General features: G+C 41.4%; 1 protein-coding gene across 1 annotated transcript in view; it reads right to left on the minus strand.

The window, feature by feature from the left end:
- Positions 1-24031, minus strand: part of LOC120555726 (enhancer of mRNA-decapping protein 3-like) — a 28025-nt gene that overhangs the window by 3521 nt on the left and 473 nt on the right. Inside the window, exons 2-5 of the mRNA XM_039794725.1 lie at positions 23115-23294; positions 21086-21282; positions 7559-7915; positions 747-900 (exon numbers count right to left, since the gene is read on the minus strand). Of these exons, the coding sequence (XP_039650659.1) occupies positions 747-900; positions 7559-7915; positions 21086-21282; positions 23115-23278 (872 nt within the window). The 5' untranslated portion in view covers positions 23279-23294. The remainder of the gene's footprint in view (positions 1-746; positions 901-7558; positions 7916-21085; positions 21283-23114; positions 23295-24031) is intronic.

The raw sequence follows: 24031 nt of genomic DNA on the forward strand, positions 1-24031 counted from the left end.
CATGCATCAATAACTTTGGATTATAAAAAAACAAAAACTTCAGTCCACTAGAAGGTTCTCTATTGTGATCATGGGCACTTTGGTGAATTAATTGGAAGCTTAATTTCAGCCTTGAGTATCTGTTCACTTTATGACTTGTATGACAGGGAATAGGGAAGTAGTGAAACACCATTGTAGTGTCGGTGATTCTGGTAATACAATATAAATGTACATTTGATCTGAGCTCACAGCAGTTCAAGTGTAAACTTGAGACACAATTACAGTGCTAAATTGATAAAAAGATCTGAGACAATAAAGCTGTGTTTGTTATACGAGCCTCTGCGCTACCATTCTTTGATCTTAAGTAGGACTACATCGCTCATAAAGGTAAACAATACCAAACAAGGTTGCTTCACTGTATTAGGGTGTTCGTGACCTGCAGTGTGACTGCTCGCTGTAGTGCTCTCCTAAGAAAATAATCCCGGTGGGGGGGGGGTCAAGGTTAACACCCTGTAATTTATGTAGAAACATGGCAGTAAAGATCATTGCCATGGAAACTGGAAAACATGACATGAAAACAAAAAGTTGGACAGACCAGCTCTAATGATTATATAACTTCTCAGACAACGATGTTTGGCACGTTGTTGCACATACCTTTTCTGATTATACAATGGCAGCGGATATTTAGAAACTGGCTAACTTCATTCTTTTACACCCTTATCAGACATTGGTAGGCCGCCCTATTACACCACAGTGCTATTCTTTACCTGTTTGGTCCACCCAGCAGAGTGAGGGCCATCTGACTAGAACAAACGCCGATCGTCTCCAGCCTGCGCTCCAGAGACAGGCCCCAGCGCTCCGCAGCTGCTAGTAGACGCTTATGAAGCTCATAGGGCACGCTGGGAACCACCAGGCCTGAATCTGCAGAGAGAGAACACGAGGTGAGATAGGTAGCATTTTAATGCTGTTCTATACTTTATCACGTCTAATGCAACAGAACATTAGAGCATGAGCACGGCAGGGTGGTTTAGTTGTTCTAAAACCACCTCTAGCAAACATCTGGCCAGATTAGGTGTCCTTAAGCAAGACACAAGGCACAAAAATAGAATTTCTCCACTAACAAAAGTCTATCATTAACATTCCACCGTTGCTATCTAAGTCATCTCAAGCACCATGCCCAAACCAGGCAAGTGAACCTTGCACGGCTTATTGGTAGATTTTATTCTACCGATAACATTCCTGTAAAAATGTAAGATTTCTGATTTTATGACAGTGGGAGACATTTTGCTAGAATAAATTCCACCAGGTATATATTTTAATGTATGCCTAAATCTTGAATTTCAAAATAAAAACAGAAAAAGACGGAGCAGTATATATCAAATTTAGATAAAGTGTAGGAAATCTAATTTGTCCAAAATTAACTCCTGAAATAGAAAGCTGAAGAATATTAACCCGCATATTTTTACTCTTACATTCCTGCATCCATTGGAGTGGTCTGACATGCAATATATTTCCAAATTAGACTTGAACTGTAATACATCTTCATAAGTACTGTGTCATTTTGCAATGTATCTTTGTCAGTCATCAGTGCACCTTGAAAAACAACAGCTGGAGTAGACGTGAAACCTAGAAACCCGAACTCTAAGATAACGACAAACGTTGGTCTACGGATAAACACACAAATCACATTCTCCAGGGAAAAGCCCTTCTTCCTCCTCATGACCCGATCTGTTCTCATCACGGAAGATTCTCCATTTCCTCCGCTGTTTGTCACTGCTGTCTGTGGCAACAAAGGGAAGATTGTCAGTCTTTACAAAACATGACAAACATGAGACAGCCAGAGTGAGACGCCTACTCCCCCGCAGGTCGTCAGTTCACACGCACCATCACATGGTTTCTGACCAATCCCCAACCCTAAGCTCTGGGATGAGGCTACACTGGGCTGGACCCCCCACATCGGCTGCTGTCTCAGTCAAAACATACAGCAGGTTGGCGTGACAAAAAAGGGACAAACATCATATATATGTATATTTATATATGAACACCTGCACCTGTATCCCAATGGCTCCTGGTGAGAGATTGGGCGGCTAAACATGGGGGAGGCATGGTGGGCTATACATTAGAGTCGACTCAGTTTCTTAAATTAAAATAGTTGACTCATCTGCCAATGGCTGTTAAACAAGAAAAATCTTTATTTTGAACCAACCAAAGTAATTCATAGACTGTAATTTTTAGTTGAAATATGTCCCCCAACTTAATTGCACTTGGCATTTCAAGGAATGCACAACCTTTTTCAAATGATCATGTCTTTGATGGAGCACTTAACGAAAACACTGTCAAAACTCTCAACAAATTCAGTGCACCTACAACTACAGAAATTCCCCCCTTTTGACATTTGGGGCCAAACTCATATTGTTTTTGGGCATAGACAAAGTCCATTTGGCAACAAAGAAGCAATGCTATCACTACGGCAAACATGTTTGTTTTAGGGTTGCGCTTGCCTGACAAACATACACCACATACAACACTGAGTATACCCTTTGTTACTTGCACAAATAGCCATGTAAGACTTATTAACAACATGGGAGGGAAACAGGCTCATGAGGGCTTCAAATCCCCATCACTACACCAGCTGGACAAAACGGGAAGAAATTGAAGTGAATGAGGAACGATCTTCTGTCCCTAAACTATTAAGGTAACCTTCAACTTGACACTTGACCCATTACTGGCCAGTGATGGAGGACCGGTTGTATGGGGCAGCTACCAGAGAGTCAAAACAGTAAGTGACTGAATATGTGCAAGAAGGTGATGGGCCAATTGCGTCACATGGACCCTTTGGTCTATTTTACTGAAGAGGCCTGACATACAGCACATGACACTGAGCACTGGTTTTAAGAATTGTGCAGATGTTTACCTTTCGTATATAAAAAAAAAAGTTCTTACCAGGTCAGATATCTAGTAACTACATGTGGATTGGACGTCTTTAACCACTATTCCATTTCCACTCACTACCACCATCAGATCAAGCTTTTTTCACCTTCTCTTTAGTAACCATCTTTTTAAGAAAATGCCTCAACCCATTGTTTTTGTCTTGTCACGTGAAGTCACCTAACCTTGTCAGAATTGTTGTCCTTTGTGTATTTTTTTTGTTTGTTTTTTAATTACTCTATTTAGAGAACTACAATTAAAGCCTTTTATCACTGTACAAACTGAAGTGTGTGGAACCTTTAAAGAGCCTTTGCTAATCCCTAGCTGTCTATTGCCCGTGGCACATTAGAAGGGTAATGAAAGTCAAGCTGGGGGAACTGCAAGACTCAGGATCCCTTTGATAAATAAAGCTGCTGGGAGGCAGTTAAGTCCTTAATGGCCCCCTACAGATTTCTGGCCTGGTAGCTGAGAACTTGGTGGCCTCATTGGTGTGCACAAATTCACACTGACACACACGCAAGCATACACATTATCCTACAGCACACACATAAAAAGCTGATGTGAAAACACATAATAGAGCTACACTTTTACACACACACACACACACACACACACACACACACACACACACACACACACACACACACACACACACACACACACACACACACACACACACACACACTAATTACATATAAAAACACGGCGACTCATGCCGTGCATGACTGAAATTCTTGCTTATCTTTAGGTTGGCCCTGCTCCCTTCCCACAATTCTTTTATTGATACCAAACTTACATAATGACGATAAGCAGAGAAAAGTCAACTGCCTCTTGTCATGCAAACTGCTGCCTTGAGGGTGTTTTTTTGTGGTTGCTGCTTCCACTAAATTCCTCCATACACACACGCCAATTCCTCCTCCTTCAAACTCCTACACAAATGAAGTCACAGTCTCTCACTCACACACACACACACACACACACACACACACACACACACACACACACACACACACACACACACACACACACACACACAAAAACACACACACACACACAAACAACACACACACCCAAAAAAAACCAATGTGGTCCGAAAACAAAACTCAACATAATTATGTAACAAAGGAAACCGACGGGACTGAAAGCAAAACACACTGGCTGGATGCGGGCCATGTGTGACTAAGGCTTGTGTTGGGTTAGGGAGGGTTAGACGAGGCTGTTCCATTCCTCTCTGCTGCACCGCAAGAGTTCAACTATGTTGAGCTGCACGCTGACGAGGTAGCAAGAGGACGGTGCATTGGTTCAGTGGGGCACAGAAAAGAAGCTTAATGCCGTAATCTGGGAGATTCCTTTTACCGTTTTGGTAATTTCTTTGGTTCCAACAGCTCGTTGTTGGGCTTTCTGCGCAGCGTTTTGCACAAATCGCTTATCAACCAAACCATGTAGCATACTGTATTTCATTGGATTTTCTGGTTGTTAATCATTTAGGTTCACTTATGCGTTAACATCAATATTCAGTCTTTCATTCTATTGATCATAAATATTTCAGATCAATAATCTTGATTGTCAATATCAATTGATTTCATTCCATCAGTAGAGATTAATTCGGTATGAAATTGTTTTGAAGGTATTTGACGTTGCATGTGAAGTTGGATGTGGTTCTGAAATATAAACAAATAATAATGCACATTAATAAGCACCTGACTTACTATAAACATTATTTACCAAAACTAAATGTTATAGCCACCAGCATATAACAAGAAACAATACTAAGAATCACATTAATTTCTCTGTAATAATTAACATAAATGTAACATATTGCTCAGTAAGACAAACTGAGAATAAGCCAGATCTATTACAGCACACGTATCCATAACGGAGTGTAATAAAGGATTATGTAATACACCTTTAATAGCTAAACACGTGAGTCCACAGCACTAGTCTGTTTACTGGCGATTGCACGTTGCTAGCAAATTGCCCTAACACAACCTGTATATATCAAGGCGATAATATATCTCTCTCTAAATAAATGTCATGTCGTAACACGGGCTAAACTTATCCACATCGTAGCAGAACTATTGAAATATGAATAAACGTAGCTTTAATGTTTATACAGATAACGAGGCCGTAAAACCCATGACAGTTTAACAAGCTACAGAATAGTTTTAACTTACGTTCTGGGCTACACACCTCCCTTCAACAAGTCCGAAAACGGGAAAGGAATGATAAAGGAAAATAGTCAGTTTACAGCTGCTGTTCTGTCCCCTTCTTTTGTCTGAGCGCGAGTGATTGGCAGGAGATCAAAGCGATGACTCTCGTCCCATCATCTCAGGAGAGAGAGAGAGCAAGTGTTACTATGGCCTTTTTTACAAGGCTGATAAATGTCCTGAGCGCTGTCATCTCCGCCTTCCCCCATGATTCCAACTTCAAGAAACTCACTGTAGGCTACGCAGTGCGCCCACGCGGCAACTTCAGGACACTCAGATAAAGCTGGGAACACAGTTTCCACAGCGTGGTAATCCCTACAGCGGGCCAGTGTTTCAGTAGCCAGTTTTCAATAGTTTTTACATGCTTATTGCCTATATTTTTGTAATATAATAAACACTGTTTCACTTTTTGAAACTATTTCAGCTTAAACACACAAAAATACCGCGATAATACCGAAAACCTTGATAAGTTTGGTCACTATAACCGTGAGGTTACATTTTCATACCGTTACATCCCTAGTCAACAGAAACTATCTACACCTACGTATCTGTTCAGACCGCCCCTTGGCCCATAAATGATAATACAAAAACTATCTATTACCGTTTTTAAAGGTTGCACTCGGCTGATGACGGCTTCGATCTGAAACTATTACTTTAAGAAGGTAAAGTTCATAGGAATTTGAAAATGAATTTTTGGATTCTGTCACACTTTATGATTCCACACGCCAGTATATAACACTTTCTGGAGTTTAAGAACTTTGTAGAAAGAGAATAGCCTAGAAATCTAGACGCACCCTAGCCGCAGCAAAATTAATTTGCAGCCAGGAGAAGACTTGGAGTTAAGCTTTTCTTTGAGAAAAGAACGGCACTGAAGTCATTCTTAAAAAAGGAAGATGTTTTCGGAGTTTTGCCGACCGGATACGGCAAAAATTTAATCTATCAACTAGCTCCGCTACCTTCTTCGTTGCTCTGCCTGGTTGTAGCGCTATCCTATTGCATGCAGAGGAAATTTGAAAGACAACCGTTTATCCCGCCCCTCGGATTTAGCCCTGACAACGAGGAGTTCCCAGACCCAACATCTTGATGTGGGTCTGGCTTGTCAGGCTAGAAAGAGAATCCTCCATCAGGTGAAAGTCATATAAAAAGGTCTATGAATCAAAACGTCAAAAAACTGGAGCTTCAACCTTAAAATGCATCACTTTACCTGACAGCATGCAGTTTCAAGAGAAGATCATAACACACAGAGGTTCACATCTATCCCGAGGTCACTGGGTTAACATGGGTTAAAATATTTTGTGATGACACACATTGCTTTTGCATCCTACTTTCTCCAAAGTGATACAGCAGAAATAAAAAAGAAAAACGAGTAAAACCAGCTGACAGTTGGCTTGGTTGCAATTTCACTGCACAGCTGGAATCAATCACACCAGAGGAAAGCAAGACAATAGCAGAACTAAACCTACAGATTGGAACCTTTACAGTTAACAATAGTCCATAGAAACGGGCCTGTCAAACACCCATGCCAGTGTGCTTTGGCAACCCTAACATACAGGCAGGCACTTTGTTTTTCTTTCTCTATTCTTGTATTGTTGATGTATCTGTTTACTGGCAAAGATTCCAGGTCAAGAGCACTGAGGTTTGTTCCTGCTTCAGAGGTGCTGTTTATGTAAGGCTGTACAGCGGCATGCTAATTACAGAGTGCAGAGGATGGGGATTATGATGACAGCCCTGGGAAGCAGTTCTGCCGGTACAGTAAGAAAAGGAGGCTCTGCTTGGCAGCTGTCTGCTGAGTGGTGGACAGCTGCTCCCGCTGAGCTGCTCGGTGTTACCACAATCAGATTGACAGACAGTCTGGGATACACAGCCTTGTTCCAGTCCTCCTAGGCCTATGATTGTTCAGGACAGGGGAGATACTGCGTATAGAACCTTGAATGCTGACCAGAGAGCGTATCTGGACCAGCCAAGAGAAGGGCTTTTATTGAGCATCATGATGGAGCTGACTGGTCCAATGTATACCTGCTTCCCCAAATGATTCCACGCTGGCCCTGCAAACTACCTTATCTTGGGACCAGACAAAGGTGGATTTTGATCCCTCTACTTGTAGTATAACACTTACTCATACACCATACAAGTCAGCCATTTCTCCGATACCGCCCACTCTACACCTACAGAGTGACTCCAGGGCCTGTGTTAGCATGCCACTTACTTATCCTATGCCTGTATTAACCAGTTATGTAACGCTCAGGTTCCTAAAGTGAGCTCAAGTGTGAGAAAGAACGGGTTTATCATCTCTGTGGGCCTAATTGCAAAAGGAGGGCGGTGTGGGGATTCAAAAGCCATGATAAAACAGTAAACGGGAGGAAAAGCACAGCTTTACTCTTAAACATGCGAGTGTGTTCGTGTGTGCCGTATGATATCAGTGTGCACGTGAGTCTTGTTCTCACCGGTACAGTACTCTTTGCCCCCATGCTGGGGCACTGTTATCTGTCGGTATATGACGGGCTTCACCTCCAGAATATTCTCATCATGGCGATAGGACAGGGGCTTATGTTCGCCCTGATTGCTGTGAGGCTTTGCCCTGTTGCAGGTGGTCCCATCAATCTGGGAGAAGACAGCGGCTTTGTCGAACAGAGCCAGGTTTCCCTCAAAGTCAAAGTCTGCGTCCATGTTCTCATCTGTCCCGCCTCTGAAGCACTCGTCATCCTTTGGCCTCATCAGCTCTCTAGCACCTCCATTCCTCACGTTGTTTTTCCTTTGTGTGGCCTGTGTCCCCCCTCTGCTGTTAGAGGAACCTGTAGAGACTAGAGAACACAGAGACATTAAGATTGAAGAGATTATCTGGTTATTTTGACCCCACATGAATGCCCCATCTTGTGAGGTTAACAAAAGTGAAAAGTAATTAGTGCATCTTAAAATCTCTGGTCTTTAATTCAACCAGTGAATCATGAATTCAGTTGTATCCATGTTGGATGCCTAAAATATACTGACATTTTTGGCAAAACCTAACTTAAAGTTCCCCTATTTAGCATCTATAAGCAGCATATATCATCATCAACTTTTTATTCCAGACTCAAGGTCCATTCAAAAGACACAGACATGACATACAACATATACATATGTTTATACATATAAACATTACAACAACGTTGTAAGCAGATTAATGTATTTGCTACGACTTTTACTCCTTCTGTGGGCACCCATAAGTGGAGACTAGTGTATAAACAGATAATTAATTATAATATAGTAAAATACATAATATACATAATATATATATATATATATATATATATACACACTATTATTTAAAGCTTACACCTACATAAAAGTATGTGATACACTACATGTATTAAATGTTTATATACTACTTAGAAATGCTAAATAAATAAAAAAAAAAGACTTAAAATTATTTTCAATTTAAAAATAATTCTCAATATATGCCTGAGTTCAACATGTATTTGTGAGAAAACACTGACACTTCACAAAAAAAGATAAATCCAAGAAACCAAAGTAATAACATGGAAAGGGCAATTGTAGTTCATAGGCAGGGAAAATGGTTCCCATCCAAATTATTTAACACAAAATTAAATTTGTGAGGAAATACCAACAACATTATGGGAATCGTAACCTAACATACAGTTAAAGCCAGAGAGTTTTTTGCTCTGGGCTACCACAGGCCCATTTTGGCTTTAATCTCAAGACCAAAATGCACAGATTACCCAGACATCCCCCCAATGTCTCAGCTCTGCTCACATCCTAATCACCTTTGAAAGGAGTTATGAGCTGTCTTACTATACATCATCGTGTTGTGAATAGTGTAATCCACACACAATGCGTTCCTGCACTCTGCAGTTTCAAATTCTGGATAGATTGCTCCTTTTATCTTGCGTAACTCTGACTGGTCCTTTCTTATCCTCTCCCGGTTAGCAAAACACCACAGACCCACAAATCATACAATGGCTGACTGAGCGGTACTCAATAAAGTTTACATACATGTATGCAAGAACAAAAAAAAATAATGAACAGAGAACAAAAAAAGAAAGAAAAACTGGAAAAACCTGGCCTCCAACCACGCTGAGCTCTCACGCTAACAGGGAGACAGAGAGGCACAGTCGCACGCTACTGTCACTGTGACAGCTAAGGTACTATGGACTCTCACGCAAGACACTGGGAGGCTCAGTCATAGTACATTGTATTGATACTAAGCCAATAACCAACATTAAGCTAATTCGAGACCTGCCTCAGAGCCTTACAACCACTACTACAGACCTTCCAAATTTAAGGTCATATTAATGTGCCTAATTTCCCTCTGAACACAGGTACACGTACTACTAAGGATTCATAAGTGATTTACAAATTATAATTATAAGTAGCAAGAACAATATTATTATGTCTGGTCTAAAGTGTTGGGGAGAGGGGGAGGAGGTGGAGGAGTTTGTGCGTTTACCTGTGTGAACTGAGATAAAAGCTACCATGCTTATTAGCACAAATCAACAATGTCTGTATTTACAAGGAAGTGTTTTGTCATGCTAGTAATAATAAATCTGAATGAAGTGGGCAGAGCTCCAAGTCAAACAGGCTAATGAATAACGAGTAGGTAGGACAGGGATCTTTACTGTGTTCACTTAAAGTGATGGTTCGGAGTAATTTACCCTAGGGTCCTTTGCACCATGACCTCGAGCCAAACACCCCCCCAGAAGCTTTTTTCACCTGGGTCTAACACTGGGCGAGTTAGCGTAGAGTAGCGTTAGCCGCTGAGTAGCTTAGCGCGGGGCTAATGGACCCACGTTTGTATCTCTTAAATGACCCCACTAATAATGCCCGAAATGATACCAAAGGTCTACACTAGTATATATAGGTTATGCTCTCATAAAACGATGGATTGGAAAGTTTGTAAGTACATCAGAAGTTTATGAACACTGCTGCTGCTGCTACCTGCAGTTAGACGAGTGTTTAGGGCCGTCTATAAATTACTACACCGAAAAGAGATACAACAAAAATATGTATTAATTTAATGATTAAATAAGGTAATGTCTCCAAACTTACCTCAATTATTACTTGTCTCCTGCTAGTTATATTACAGCACTTACTTTAATAAATAAGTTAAATAAAAAAATATTTTTGTTGCATCTCTTTTCGGTGTTGTAATTTGTAGACGGCCCTAAGCACTCATCTTACAGCAGCAACAACAACAGCAGAGAGCAGAAGCCAGCAGGCAAGTGTTATTTACATAAACTTCTGGTGTACTTACAAACTTTCCAATCCATCGTTTTATGAGAGCATAACCTATTTGTACTACTTGTAGACGTTTGGTATCATTTCGGGCATTATTAGTGGGGTCATTTAAGAGATACAAACGTGGGTCCATTAGCCCCGCGCTAAGCTATTCAGCGGCTAACGCTACTCTACGCTAACTCGCCCAATGTTAGACTCAGGTGAAAAAAGCTTCTGGGGGGGGTGTTTGGCTCGAGGTCATGGTGCAAAGGACCCTAGGGTGAATTACTCCGAACCATCACTTTAAGACAAACTCACCACCACAAATTAGTATAACTACACATGCCAGGAATATTTCACACTGTAAACATGGCAAAGAATGGCACCGTTAAGTACATACATATTATAACACAGTGCTAAACTGTGAAAAATGAATCAAATTAGGGAATATTTAGTACCATTTTTAAAGGAATATTTCACCACTGGAAAGCTGAATATATCTTTAAATTAGGTCACTTATGTAGTAGAAATGTGAAAAAAAAATTGAAATTGGTGCCTTCTAGGCCGAGAAAAGCCAGAAAATGTGTTTTGGTCTTATATGGATGAAAAACACCAAATCCCAGAATGCAACTGCTTCGTTGCTTTGAGTCCACTCCCAAGCCACGCCTACCGCTTGACAGACCGACAGAGGCATTCAACTCAACTCAAGCGTGTTTTATTGTCATTTCAACCATATACACAAAACAACGTTTCATCGTGAATCAAGTGGTGTTACACATTTAACATATATAAAAACGACATATGAAAACGACATACGAAACAGGCTACATTTAGTACACACACTTTATAGGCTCCGTAAAGTTAAGCTAACGCATACTAGCATTAGCGCTTGGTGGGCTGTAAACACCGAGCATAAACACAGCCGTGAATTAGTGTGTAATGTAGAATGGTCGGCATTTAACAGTCACAAACTCCACCAGCAGTTAGCAGTTAAATGGATACAAATCACCACATTTCTGCGCCACTCGGTGTTAACACAGCCCACCTCTTTTACCTGGCGACAGAGCATCTCTAGCTCGGAGTAGTGATGCACCGAAATGAAAATTCTTGGCCGAAACCGAAAACCGAAAAAAGAGGAAACCAAGACCGAAAACCGAAACCGAAACACCGAAAGAAATTAAGCCAATTATTAGTACCATTGCATTTATGGCTATGACTGTGTACTAACTTTACTAAAATCAAAGCATTGCAATTGTATAAATTAATATTAAAGTTTAATTAAAAAAATATCTAGCAGAAATATGGCTACAATCTGATAGTCACATACAGTATACAATAGCCTAAGAACAGAATAGCTTACCTATTGTTATTATTATTATTATTATTATTATTATTATTATTATTATTAATTGAGGCACTTTCTTGCAGGATTTCACTGAACATATCAGACAACGAGGGTGCATGCCCCTCATCTGGTGCAGCGAGACAAGTCTTTTTTTCTGCACTCTGATCTCCTGCGCTGGGCGCTGCTCCCCGTCTCCACACGGGTTCTCCCGCATCCATCGCGGCCTGGATCATTTCCGTCGCCCTGCTTTATTTCCGCATCCAAGTAATGGTCTTTATAACGCGGATCAAGTACAGTCGCGATGAAGTGCAGAGGATCCGACAGATCTCAGTGAAACGCGTGTGCTGACAGACTCTAAGAGCGTACTTTTCATTGTTTTCACTCCGTGGTCCGTCTCAACCTCTTTGCTTAGGATACGCTTTGCAGGTGGAACGGATCGGGTACTGACACCGATGCAGGTCGCATTTTCTGTTTGCGTCATCACAACATTGTCGGCCGTTATTGTTTCGGTTGATAAAGGTCTCTTTTCGGCCAGTGCGAATATTCGGTGCATCCCTAGCTCGGAGGGCTAGCAGGCCTGGTAGCTGGACAGTCCAGTACACTATTCAGGCAGGTTTCCACAACAACAAAAACACGGCAGTCTCTGAACTGACGTTGGGAGTGTCGTTGAAGTTGGATGTAGTCCAGTTTGTGGTCTAAATGAGCGTACACTTGCAAGCAGGATCCGGAAGTTCAGCTAACGCATACTAGCATTGGTGTAGCTAAACACAGAGTATAAACACAGCCGTGAATTAGCGTGGAATGTCGAATGGTCTGCATTTAACAGTCACAAGCTCCACCAGCCGTTAGCAGTAGCTAGTTGGATTTTATTTCTACACCAGTCCGTTTAACACAGCCCACCTCCACGGGTCGGCGAGAGCAGCCTGGTAGCTGGATAGTCCCGGTTCCGGACACTGTTGTTCAGGCATGTTTCCACAACAACAAAAACACAGCAGTCACTGAACACGCGTTATGTTTGGATTTTCGTTGGAGGATGTAGTCCAGCTTGTTTTTTTAATGAGCAGACACTTGCAAGCAGGATGGCTGGGACAGGTGGACAGCGCGCGCAGCTCTTCCACCGTTACGCTGATGATGTCCCCTAGCCGGCTAGCGGCATTGAGTGACACCGCTGGTCTCCGTGGCGAAGCTCACGAGTGTGGTGCGAGTATTGCGTCTGTAATACGGTTCCTCCATATTCTCCGATCTGTACACGATGTATCCCGGTGGTACACACGTCCGGTAGTTTGAATGCAGATAATTGTTGTAAATGTTTTCTGCTGAAAACCGAAAGCCTGTTTAGCGAAGATTCAAGATGGCTGACAGTCGTTTTCATTCGGAATACCTCGGCCAGACTCTGCAGTCCAACCCCCTGTGGGCGTGTTGAAAACATACGGAAGTAGATCCTACTACTGGCTGTAGTCCTTTGCCTCTGGCCCAAAAAAGATTTTTTCCAGGCCCCAAATGCAGAAATCTCTCGTCTCAGGGGGACATGAGGGAGGGAGGCACGGTCATTCAGAAATACTATCGGGTTTCTACTGATACAAAGCTGAATGCTAAATCGGTGAAGTATCCCTTTAAGTGATCTCTCAACTAATCATTCAACATTTGATATTCATTTTTCATTACAGTCCCTAGCATTTTCATATAGCACAGCAGTTCCACTGTTGATTCATGTTATCAGGGACAGATAAATTAGCTAAACGGGTATGGATAAAGATAAACAGTAGACTGACAGCGTGTAAAACCTACAGGCCACAGTGGGGGTAAATGCATTGAAATGTTAAGACTAAACGGACATTCAGCCATATAACCGTGCTTCTCAGTAACGTCCAGCCAAGAAAAGGAAGAGAGAGCTGGTGGAGATGGCGGTGTGAGAACAACAATAACGCTAACAACAGGACTAAGGCTGACAAGACTGAGCTACCCACTCTACTAGAAATAAGAAACGTGCTTGTTGCCGGTTTAAATGAAGGAACCAGCTGAGAAAATCTGAACATGAATCTGCAACACTCACCACCTCAGTAACTACAGCTGATGTGCCTGCGAGCAAGGCACTTAAAAACACTAAAACACACAAGAGTTGCTGTGCGGTTAATGGTGGAAGTCTGACATCAAACTGGGAAGCTCTTAGTGTGAATGTGTGGAGGTGCATGCGTGTGAAGCTCAACAAAACACAGGTGCCCAGCAAAACCTTTCCAAGATATATAGGAGGTTAAACAGTCCTTCCAGAAAAACGCGGAGTTTTTTTGTGATTGTTGCGGGTAAAAATCCTTGATTATGCAGCACGTTTTCTTAAAAAATGCGATGGAATATGCGGGATATTAATGCAATTTTATGCGATGAAATTGCGGGAACTTGCAAAAAATGCGGGAACATGCAAAAAGTGCGGTTTAATGAAAAAGAGAAGAAAAAGTGATTCCCCCAACACACTGCTTTTTTTAAACTTAATTTCCAAAAATAGTTTACAGATATTCAGTCATTGCAATAAGTAAACAAATAAGATACAAATAAGATACAAAAATATAATATTAAAGTAAAACTAAAAGTAATAGTCTAAACAGAGGGAAATAAAAGATACAAAAGAGACAGACTTTCAAAAATCTTTAATAGTATAGACAGCAGGAGCACTTAAAGAAATTTGAGTAGACATCAGATATTAAGATAGCTTTCTTATTGGATACCAACTTAAGAGACTCAAAGTACATGTCAAATTCAACCTCCAACACCCTATGCCAACACCCTGCTTTTCGATGATGTTCACGTCGCGTAATTACGTCACTTCATAACGTTCCCATGGCAACAGGGGAAAATGGCTCCTCTCGTGTGAAGTAAACGCAACATTTTTTCAACTTTCTGCTAAGATATATGTGACTTTTTTGCAACGAAAATGAAATGTCTTGAAATCATGGAAGCACCGCATATTTTGTGCGGAAATCGGCAATTTATGCGGCGAAAGTGCGGCATATTTGAAAAAATGCGGCCCCCGCATGAATATGCGGACTTTGGCTGATTATGCATTGAATTATGCGATCGCATAATCGCGTTTATCTGGAGGGACTGGTTAAAAAGAAATCTGAAGCAGGGATTTATGGGGAAAACGCTAAGCTGCACACAATTTTACTCCATATAGAGTAAAATTCGTCGTTCCCATAAACATTGCTGGTTATGGGAACGGTTTTCATAAGGGCAGAGTCTTGGGGTCCTCTTTCAAAATGCCCTTTTAATGAGATCTGTTTAAGTCTGATGGAATTAAACTCTGCATCATTCACAAAAGCAGCTTCTAAATTCCCATCCTACTCTCCCAGAAAGATAAATGGCAGATATTCAGAAACCATTTCTGGAATCCGAGATCTTGTATAAGCAACGGCCCACCCTGCTTTCTCTTCTTTGTGGCCGGGGGCTTCTTGGGAGCATGGCATTGCGTGTGAAAGGACCAGCCCTGCCCAAGCCACTCAGCACTTTGGCCCCATGTAATTTGGGCATTAGCTCCCTGGCCACCAGCCTGAGAGCTAGAGATTAAAATAAAAAACTCAGAAGGTAAACATTGCTTCCACAATTGATATCGCTTTGGCCTTCCGAGCACACTGGGACAACATGGCTTCCTGTCGGAGTGTGGGGGGGGGGGGCGTTTCCTGTGCTGAGCAGGAGGGGGAAGAGAGAGAGAGAGAGAGAGAGAGAGAGAGAGAGAGAGAGAGAGAGAGAGAGAGAGAGAGAGAGAAAAAAAAAAAGAAAGAGAGAGAGAGAGAGAGAGAGAAGGGTAACGAGGCACGAAAGCCAGGCTTTGCACAACCTTCTCAGACACGGAGAGGGAGGGGGAATGTTTATTGATCTTAGTCACACACGTATTGTAAAGAGGAACTTTGGTACAAGCCTTTAGCACGCTATGGGAATCTCAGGGGGGAATTATAGCAAAAAAGTGTTTGGTCCCATGTTCAAGCTTCTGAATAGGAACTAGTGACACACAAGGAGTAGGAGCAGAGACTGAGTCAACGAGCTATGAGTCTTGCTGACACAAAACCAAAAACGCAGACTGCAATATGAACATATCAACTTTTCATATATGATTTTCTTTTCTCTTGTGCTAGCTTCACCTTCCATGCACGGAGAGAGCAGAGTTCTTTTTACAACCAAGCCCAAGAATATTACACAGTGTCCATTAGCCAATTCTATTGACCTCTGACTTTTCCATTGTTTGCCGATCCTGAGTGTGAAAGTGAACCGGCTTTAACTGATTCTGGCGGAGGCCACAGAGCTGTCCAAGCAGTCTTCCTGCTGACTGGATGTTGACGAGAGGAAATGCTGTTTTTAGCCTTTATCTAATCAGTAAGGCTGAGTAACGCATTCTGAGGTTTACAGCTACATGTACAACTTGGGACTTGGACAAAAATGCAAATGTGCATTTCTGTATCAAGGTGTGACAGACGTGACAGCAGAACTCCCCTGACAACCCATGATAGTTTGTAGTTATTTGGATTGTGTTATTATGATTATAAAAATGGGGTTAATTTTGGGGCGGCCTCTAGCTCACCCAGTAAGAGCGTTCGCCCCATGTTGACCGAGTCCTGCAGTGGCTCGAATCTCTTTGCTGCGTATCATTCCCCAACTCTCTCCCCCTTTCATGGCTATCCACTGTCTCTACACAATAAAAAGGGAAAAGCCCCAAAAAACATTATCTAAAATAAAAGGGGTTCATTTTAATTCACTTTACTACTCACTAAATCTTCTTAAAAAGACAGTAAATTTGAAAGTTTTTTAACAAGCTATTTGTAACAGTTAAAATGTCAACATTTTAGAGGTTTCAGAAATGGACCTTTTTTACAGCAGACATTTTGACTTGTCATAGTAGGAAAAACACAGCTGAAACTGATAACCTTATATGGCTCAATTCCATCAAGTGTCCCAGTGAGCTATTTCAGTGAGTCAGCATGAACAATACCAGGACCTCTCCTAAGTGGAACGCAGCCATCATTAATGGTTTTGAATACACCTGTGCTTTTCCTACTATGACATGTCAACATGTCTGCCGTGAAAAAGGTCTATGACCTAACAGCGTGCACACAACCTTAAAGCCAATCTGAGCATGTGCAGAGCTACAAAATATCAAAAGCACTACATGATACAGCATTTTTAACTTCAGACAGCTACTGTAACTGTACGTATGACTCATAATACATTCTCCAATGACTCACGACATCTGCCAATAAGGAACAGAGGTCACAAGTTGACCCTTATGACCAGAGATGTATAGTAACGAAGTAGAACAACTTCACTACTGTACTTAAGTACTAAAAAGGCTGTATCTGTATCTCTACTGGAGCATTATTTTTTTTTCCTCCTACTTCAGTACATGTTTTCGATGAGTTTAATACTTTCACTCCGATACATTTTTTATGTGCTGCATCGTTACTAGGGCTGCACGATATTTTGTTACATCGTCTACATCGCCACGTGCGCATGCGCAATAGTCACTTCGCAGGACGTTGCGATGTTGACGTTTAAACTTTTTTTGCAGCTCGATAGAAAAGTAAACTTTCACCGTTCTCCTTTTACATGATTGTTACCGGCCGAGCCTTCCCCTTTAAGACAGGTGGTCATGTGGGCAACGGGTGTATGTGACGGAACGTTAGTCCGACGGGGTTTGATAAGGGGAAGTGAGGCTCTCCGTGTGTAGTAAAGTACCGTAAGCGGCAGCTGCCGCTGACACAGTGATGCACATTTCCATGTTGGTATACGTGCAGTTTACTGTCCCAAATTATTCTCCAAAAACTGAGTATCCCCAAAGCTACCATAAAGCTACCATCTGCGGGATTATGACTGAACACCTCCAAGTCAGAGTCCCTCCCAGACGTAGCGATACCCATGTGACTAAGTGCTTCGGTTGGTCTGAAGTAGCCCGGGCCCTCGGGTCCGGGTGAGCAGAGCCGTTCGTGACTGGGTCGGGGTGCGGCCGGAAAAGCGCCGTTTATAAAATGAGTTTTGAGGGGTGGAGGTTAGGAAAGTTGGCCTATCATGATTTATTTAGGCTACACTGTTAATTGTGGCAACTGTGTGTATTAGTGCCGGGAAACATTTGGCCTCATTTGCCACAATCGGTTGCAAAGAACGGGGTCGCCCTGCCATTTTTTCGCTTGTAAATAATGAACATTTGCAACAAAATGACTTAATGAATGACTTTTTTAGCGGCGAACTTGTCACACGCACATTAATGACTATAAAACACCTGTTAAACAGCAGAGGTGGTTTAGCAGGTTCATAATTAAGGACACTGTATGGGGGAATTTGGGACACTAAACTGCACGTAGAATCTTCCATAGGGAATTTGGGACACTAAACTGCACGTATACCCAGCAGTCTGTGTCTGATATAACGTAATTTACACTGACTGAAGTGTTCTTGGACACACAGTTTGTTGCTAGTGCACGACATGCAGGTCTGCATGCACAGCAAACCCCCAATCACAATCTATGTTGATCAATTTATCAAACAACCAAAGCAGGCAACCTCAAATTTAGAGGAAGCAATATGCATGCATTATTAATATCAGTCACTTTAGCCTGGATTGATAGTGTTATATTATTAGGCTACAATGGTGTCATGTCAGTTCACCGGTGTATTTAACTATCTAATGTCCCTCTCCAAAATCACTTCAGAAGAGTAGTCACAGCACTTACATGCTTTGGTGTTTGTAAAGCATTAAAGTTCATCAAAGAACGGTTCACATTAGAAAAGTTCCTTTTTCATTTTCTATGTAGATGCACTCCCCTACAAAATCACCCAAGTAGTCGAGAACAATTTATTATTTTAAAAAAATATCACAATGTTCTTTCCAATATCGTGCGGGCCTACTTTAGGCTAAACATTTGAAATAATATAAACAATATGATATTCAAACTTTTTCCTGCTTTCTTTAATAACTACATAACACAATACTTGTACTTTTATTTTCAATACTTGGAGTAGTACATTTTAAAATAAACTACTTGCAATACTTAAGTACAAAAAATGTTGAATACTTTAGTACTTCCACTTAAGTGTGGTGCTTAAAGAGCACTTCAACTTCTACTCAAGTCACTGGTTTGATAGAGCACTTGTACTTTTACTCAAGTCTGGGTCTCTAGTACTTTATACATGTCTGCTTATGACTGTAAGACACTGGACAAGACACCTCCTTAACACTACAAACCATGGCACCACAAATTACTACGGAGTACTACTACTGAGAAGAATCAAACACAAGCTCTTATACAAACAATAACATAAGCTTCACAATAGTCAAATGTTTTGGCTCGGGCCACTGTGTCACACCACTCCGCTAAGTGCTCCTGTTACTTTGTCCCCCCTTTATTTAGATTAATCAGGCAGGTGGTAACATAAAAGTCAATAACACTGAAAAAGAAAAAAACGTATTACATTAAACCAAAAGTTATTATTATTTATTATTTTCACCAAAGACGAGCAGTGTCCAACGTACATTCAACCCTGGTCAAGAGGAAGGCCCGGTAAGCCACACTGACCCATTTCATGTCGTCTGTGTTGATATTCTAGGTATTTCTTAACTTTATCAATTTATCTTACAGCTGTTTTCTCTTTTATATTGTTCTTCCGCTTGCATATTTTATTTAGTATTTATATAGCTTTATATTGTCACTGTATTTTTCTATTGAATTTCTTCTTATATTTTTTTGTAGCGCTGACTGCTCAAAAATTTGAACTTACCTGTACGGCCCTGTACCTGTGCAAATGGCAATAAACATCTATTTTATTCTAGCGGCCGGCGTGGGAGCGGGGAGTGAAGCAGAGGGACTAGGCTCTGTGCTGCTGCTGGCTAATATAGGCAAAGCTGCTTTGTTGTATGGATCATAGCAATGGTTTATACAGTATCTCCGGTTTCCTTTTATGAATGACGAATAGATTACCGCCGCCTGCTGGCATGGAGAGTTATTTCTTCTCACGCAGGCGCAGAATGTACGTGCTAGTTGGCCGCCGACTGTAGTCTTTGCGGTGTGTTCAAGTGCAACTTTTTGGCCAAGACACCGGCGACGTGAGGAGACGTGAGGCTACGCCACAGTCGGCCTTCGTTGCCACTAGTTCTATTCCGTCTGCTTGGTGTGTGAGCACCATTACAAATCGAAAACAGTGATGCTGACTGACTTTGCATTTTCAGCCTCTTTGGTAGCAACTTTCTGCTGTGACACATTTCCTTCAGTCTATGAACAATATCTATGTTCTGTTCCTCAACAGAGGAGTACTGTATGTCCACTGCTGTGGAAAATTCCTGTCAACAATAATAAAGTGATTTAAAAAAAGAAAAGAGATGCAGCTTCACAATGATTAAGCAAAATCTTTAAATAAACTGGGCTTGTCTAACCTATGAAAATCTACGTCAAACTGTCCTAATATGTTTGGAACACTTGTAAAAAATTAACTTGTCTTTTGTTTGCTTGTGTGGTAGTGTTCCACCACACAAGCATGCCCTCCTTTGACTCCTTGGTGTTCACTTGTAGCAGCTTGTTTAGCACCTGCAGTGTTGAGTGTCCCAGGCTTCAGAACAGAACTTGATTGTGTTATTTGCTAAGTTAGCAAACTTTGTGTATTCATTACTCATTAAGAACAGCAAAAAGATGTTAATATCAAATAAAAAAAATAAATAAAAAAAAGCACTAGAATTCCAAGTATGCCCAAAATGTTATGAGATATTCTACAACATCAGTAACGTCTCTCACTTTCCACTTTCTTTGAGTTAAAAGAAGTTTAAACTCTGGCTGGATCGAGCAACATTAACCGAAACCTCTGAGCAACATTGCAGGCTGAAAATGGCAAGTTTTAAAGAAACTTTCGATTGTGCAACGAGTCAGGCCTGCTTGGTTCGTTCAGGGAATGACTGTAAAGATTTACAAAGAATATGTTATTGTTACTCTCTAACTGCCACATTTTGGGATCTATTTGCTATGGACAACGTACACATGGTGATGGTAAGACACTGGTTACATTTAACCATGTATCCAGCTAATTTATATAGCTCACGCTACTGTATTGTGGGAACAGTTAACTTCATTTCATATTGTTATGTGGCACTTGCTTTTGCTGGGTGCAAATGTTCCACCTAAACAAGTTCCTTCCCGAGGCCATATTGACGAGTCACGCTCGCTGCGTCCGGAGCTTAGCGCTGCCCAAGACCATTGTGATGGGTTTAAAGAAATGAAAACAACCCCTGACTGTTCAGTCTTCCTCTGCAGCGCTGTGGAGACAGGTCTGGCAATGCGAGACTAGGCATCATAAAACTCAAACTAATGTCAATATTTTTTTTTTTTTACTATAGTCTAACAAAGAAAATTAACTGAGAAGTGATTTAACCCCAGGTCACCCATCTACCTACCTCTGCGTAGGATGGTGATTGGAGCAGTGCTGGCATGGGAGCTGCTGCTTATTACATGAGGGTGAGTTACTCTGTTACTCAGAGCATGGCATCCTGAAGGTATGAAGCTGGGTTCTGTTGCAGCTTCCTGACCAGAGCTTGGCTTGTTGACTGTATTCTGGATATCTAGGAACTTTAGCTCCTTGATATCCATGGCACTAGAAGACAAAACAAATGAAAACTGCATTCAACAGGTCCCTAGACTTAGATTTTTAGACTCATTTTAACTCGGCATGCCGAAACTAAAAACATTGAGACATGGCCTGTTGAGCCTATTGGGTGGGAAAAGCCATTAACATTTAAAGTGCTCATGTTTAGCTTTTTGCCTTTCCTTTATTGTATTCTATATCTTTTTTTGTCCAAAGTCCACCCCAAAAGGGACTTACCATCTCCAACAGAAAACACTGATCACAAACTGCTCCAAATAACTCTATTGTATTACATTATTACATGTCATTTAGCTGACGCTTTTATCCAAAGTGACTTACAACTGCTATATATGTCAGAGGCCACACGCCTCTGGAGCAACTAGGGGTTAAGTGTCTTGCTCAGGGACACACTGGTTGATGTATCGCAGTGGGAATCGAACTCTGGTCTCCCGCACCAAAGGCATGTGTTATATCCACTGCGCCATCATACACCATTTTTTTTTTTTTTTTTTTATATTGTATTCCAGCCTTTACTTCCGTGACAAACGTGCGTCACTTTGTAACACACACATTATAATGCTCGCTTAGCTGCTAGTGTGGGACAACCTCATACTCTGCTTCCAATTAGCTAGTTGTCCTTACCTAGGTACTGTGCATGTGCAAATCCCAACAAAGATGGAACAGAAGTGTGATGCCTCACTCGGTAGCTAAAACAGAGAGCTCAACACACATGGTGAAAAGAGGAGCTGCAGCAATGTGCAGTACAAAAATATGGTGTTTATTGAAAATTAAACCATGTAAACCTATTCTGGTACAACCTCTAAATACAATTATGAACCTGAAAATGAGCATAATATGAGCACTTTAAAAGGGATAAGGGTTTCATTTTCATACCTCCATAAAAAGGCGGCCCATTAGATTTGGTTAAAAGAAAATACACAAAAAAAAAAAAATACACATGTGATAGACAATGCAGATTGTTTTCATCCTTGTAGGTGCAGTAGATTAAAAAAAGAACAAAATGGTCAAAAGCAGTCTTGTAATGATAAATTGTTTTTCAAATTCCTGGATTTTACATGCATGAAAACTGATCACTTGTTCGTCAGCCCCTTCCATCAAATGTCATTTTGACCGTTAACCACATTTTGGTTAACACCTTGGTGGTGGACACACCAACCCGACGGCCGACCGTTGGCAGAAAAGGCAGTCGGACTGATCAGTCGGTTCCCCGAGGTCCAAAAAGTGCCTCAGAACACACCGAAGTAACGCTGACTTCAGAGTACATTCTGCGCTAATCTGTATTGTCGCCCAAAAAATTAAAACCAGCAGCTGATTGGACGAACGCGTCACGTGGGTCTGGCTGCTCCCGGATTTTTCAACCGGGCATAATGGCGGCTTCGTTCGGAATACGATCTCATATTTTACGAAGATAGTTCACTGAAACGTGTTTCTGAAAACATTTTTCATACAGTTGCTGAATCGGTCTTCAATTCAGATCGACAAAGGAAAGTTTAAAAGATTTTCATCAGATTTTGAGAGGCTTAGTCATGCTCATCCCGCTCATCATTTCCGGGTTAGCACTCCACCAATCAGATTGGTCATCGAGTCCGACTGCCCGCCATTCGACCCAGCGAGTCAGGTCGGCCAAAATGAAGGCCGACAGCTCCTCCAACGGACGACGGCACGGAACACACCAAACAGACTCGAGTCACTGACCTCGCCAGACTGTCCGACGGCCCATTATCGGGTTGGTGTGTCAGGGCCTTAAGGTGCATTGGTTAAATCTGTTGATGACAACAGGAGAAACAAGAGAATGTGTCAGCATCCTTCTTCTTTCTTACCTGAAAGTGACCTCAGGAAGAGGACATCGGAACCCATTGTGATAGGGCTGTCTCAGTGAGATGGTCTGGCTGGCGTGATCAACAGATGACACCTCTCCCTGATAAACTCCCAACGTCACCCCACAGTTTATAGACACAACACTACCCAACCAGTCTGTGGCCATTCTGTTCACTGCGATCCTATGGTTCAAAAACAAACAAGAGAAATGATGATCAACCTACAGTATAGCAGTGCAATTACTTTCAGCCAGGGCTGTAGCTACAATTGAGGACAATATTATTAAGGTTTTAGCAACCTATGAGGAGTTACATTAGACAGTTCATATACAGACACATTGTATAGGCTGATTCAAGTATAGTTAGTTAATATATTAAAAGTTGACACTTTTAGGACAATAAATAATTAAAAGGATTTTTAGAGGTCTTCTATTTGGTGTCATGTAGAAACTGGGGTTTGCCTGGGGGTACTTTTTGAACCTCAGTATTTCTAAAATCATGGCCATTTCAGACCAGATCATCTGGCTTCCCTGGTATGGAGCATTAAACCAAACTCCATTAAATAGGCTGCTAGATTATTGTTGCCAAATGTGTCAACAAATGTTTTAAAACCCAGTAACGTTATACTTTAAATGAAGACATTCTATAAATTGACATGATCTTCTGCCAGAAATAATTAACAATGCCTATCCAGTGAAAAACATACAAAGGCAACTTAGTCTCCGAGTGTTCTTTAACTTGTCAATGGGAGACTTCGGTATACTCGGTCCACTAACTTTATGCAGCACCTGCTTTTAATTAAATTGATCCACGCTGCTCCCCTGCAACGTAATTCGTAATTTAACGTTACTTCCATCCATAAAGAAGAGACTATGGCGATTCAATTATAAATTACATTTTAAATTGGGATAACTGATTGA

Source organism: Perca fluviatilis, chromosome 3 (genome assembly GCF_010015445.1).
Source record: "Perca fluviatilis chromosome 3, GENO_Pfluv_1.0, whole genome shotgun sequence".
Classification (NCBI taxonomy): Eukaryota; Metazoa; Chordata; class Actinopteri; order Perciformes; family Percidae; genus Perca; species Perca fluviatilis.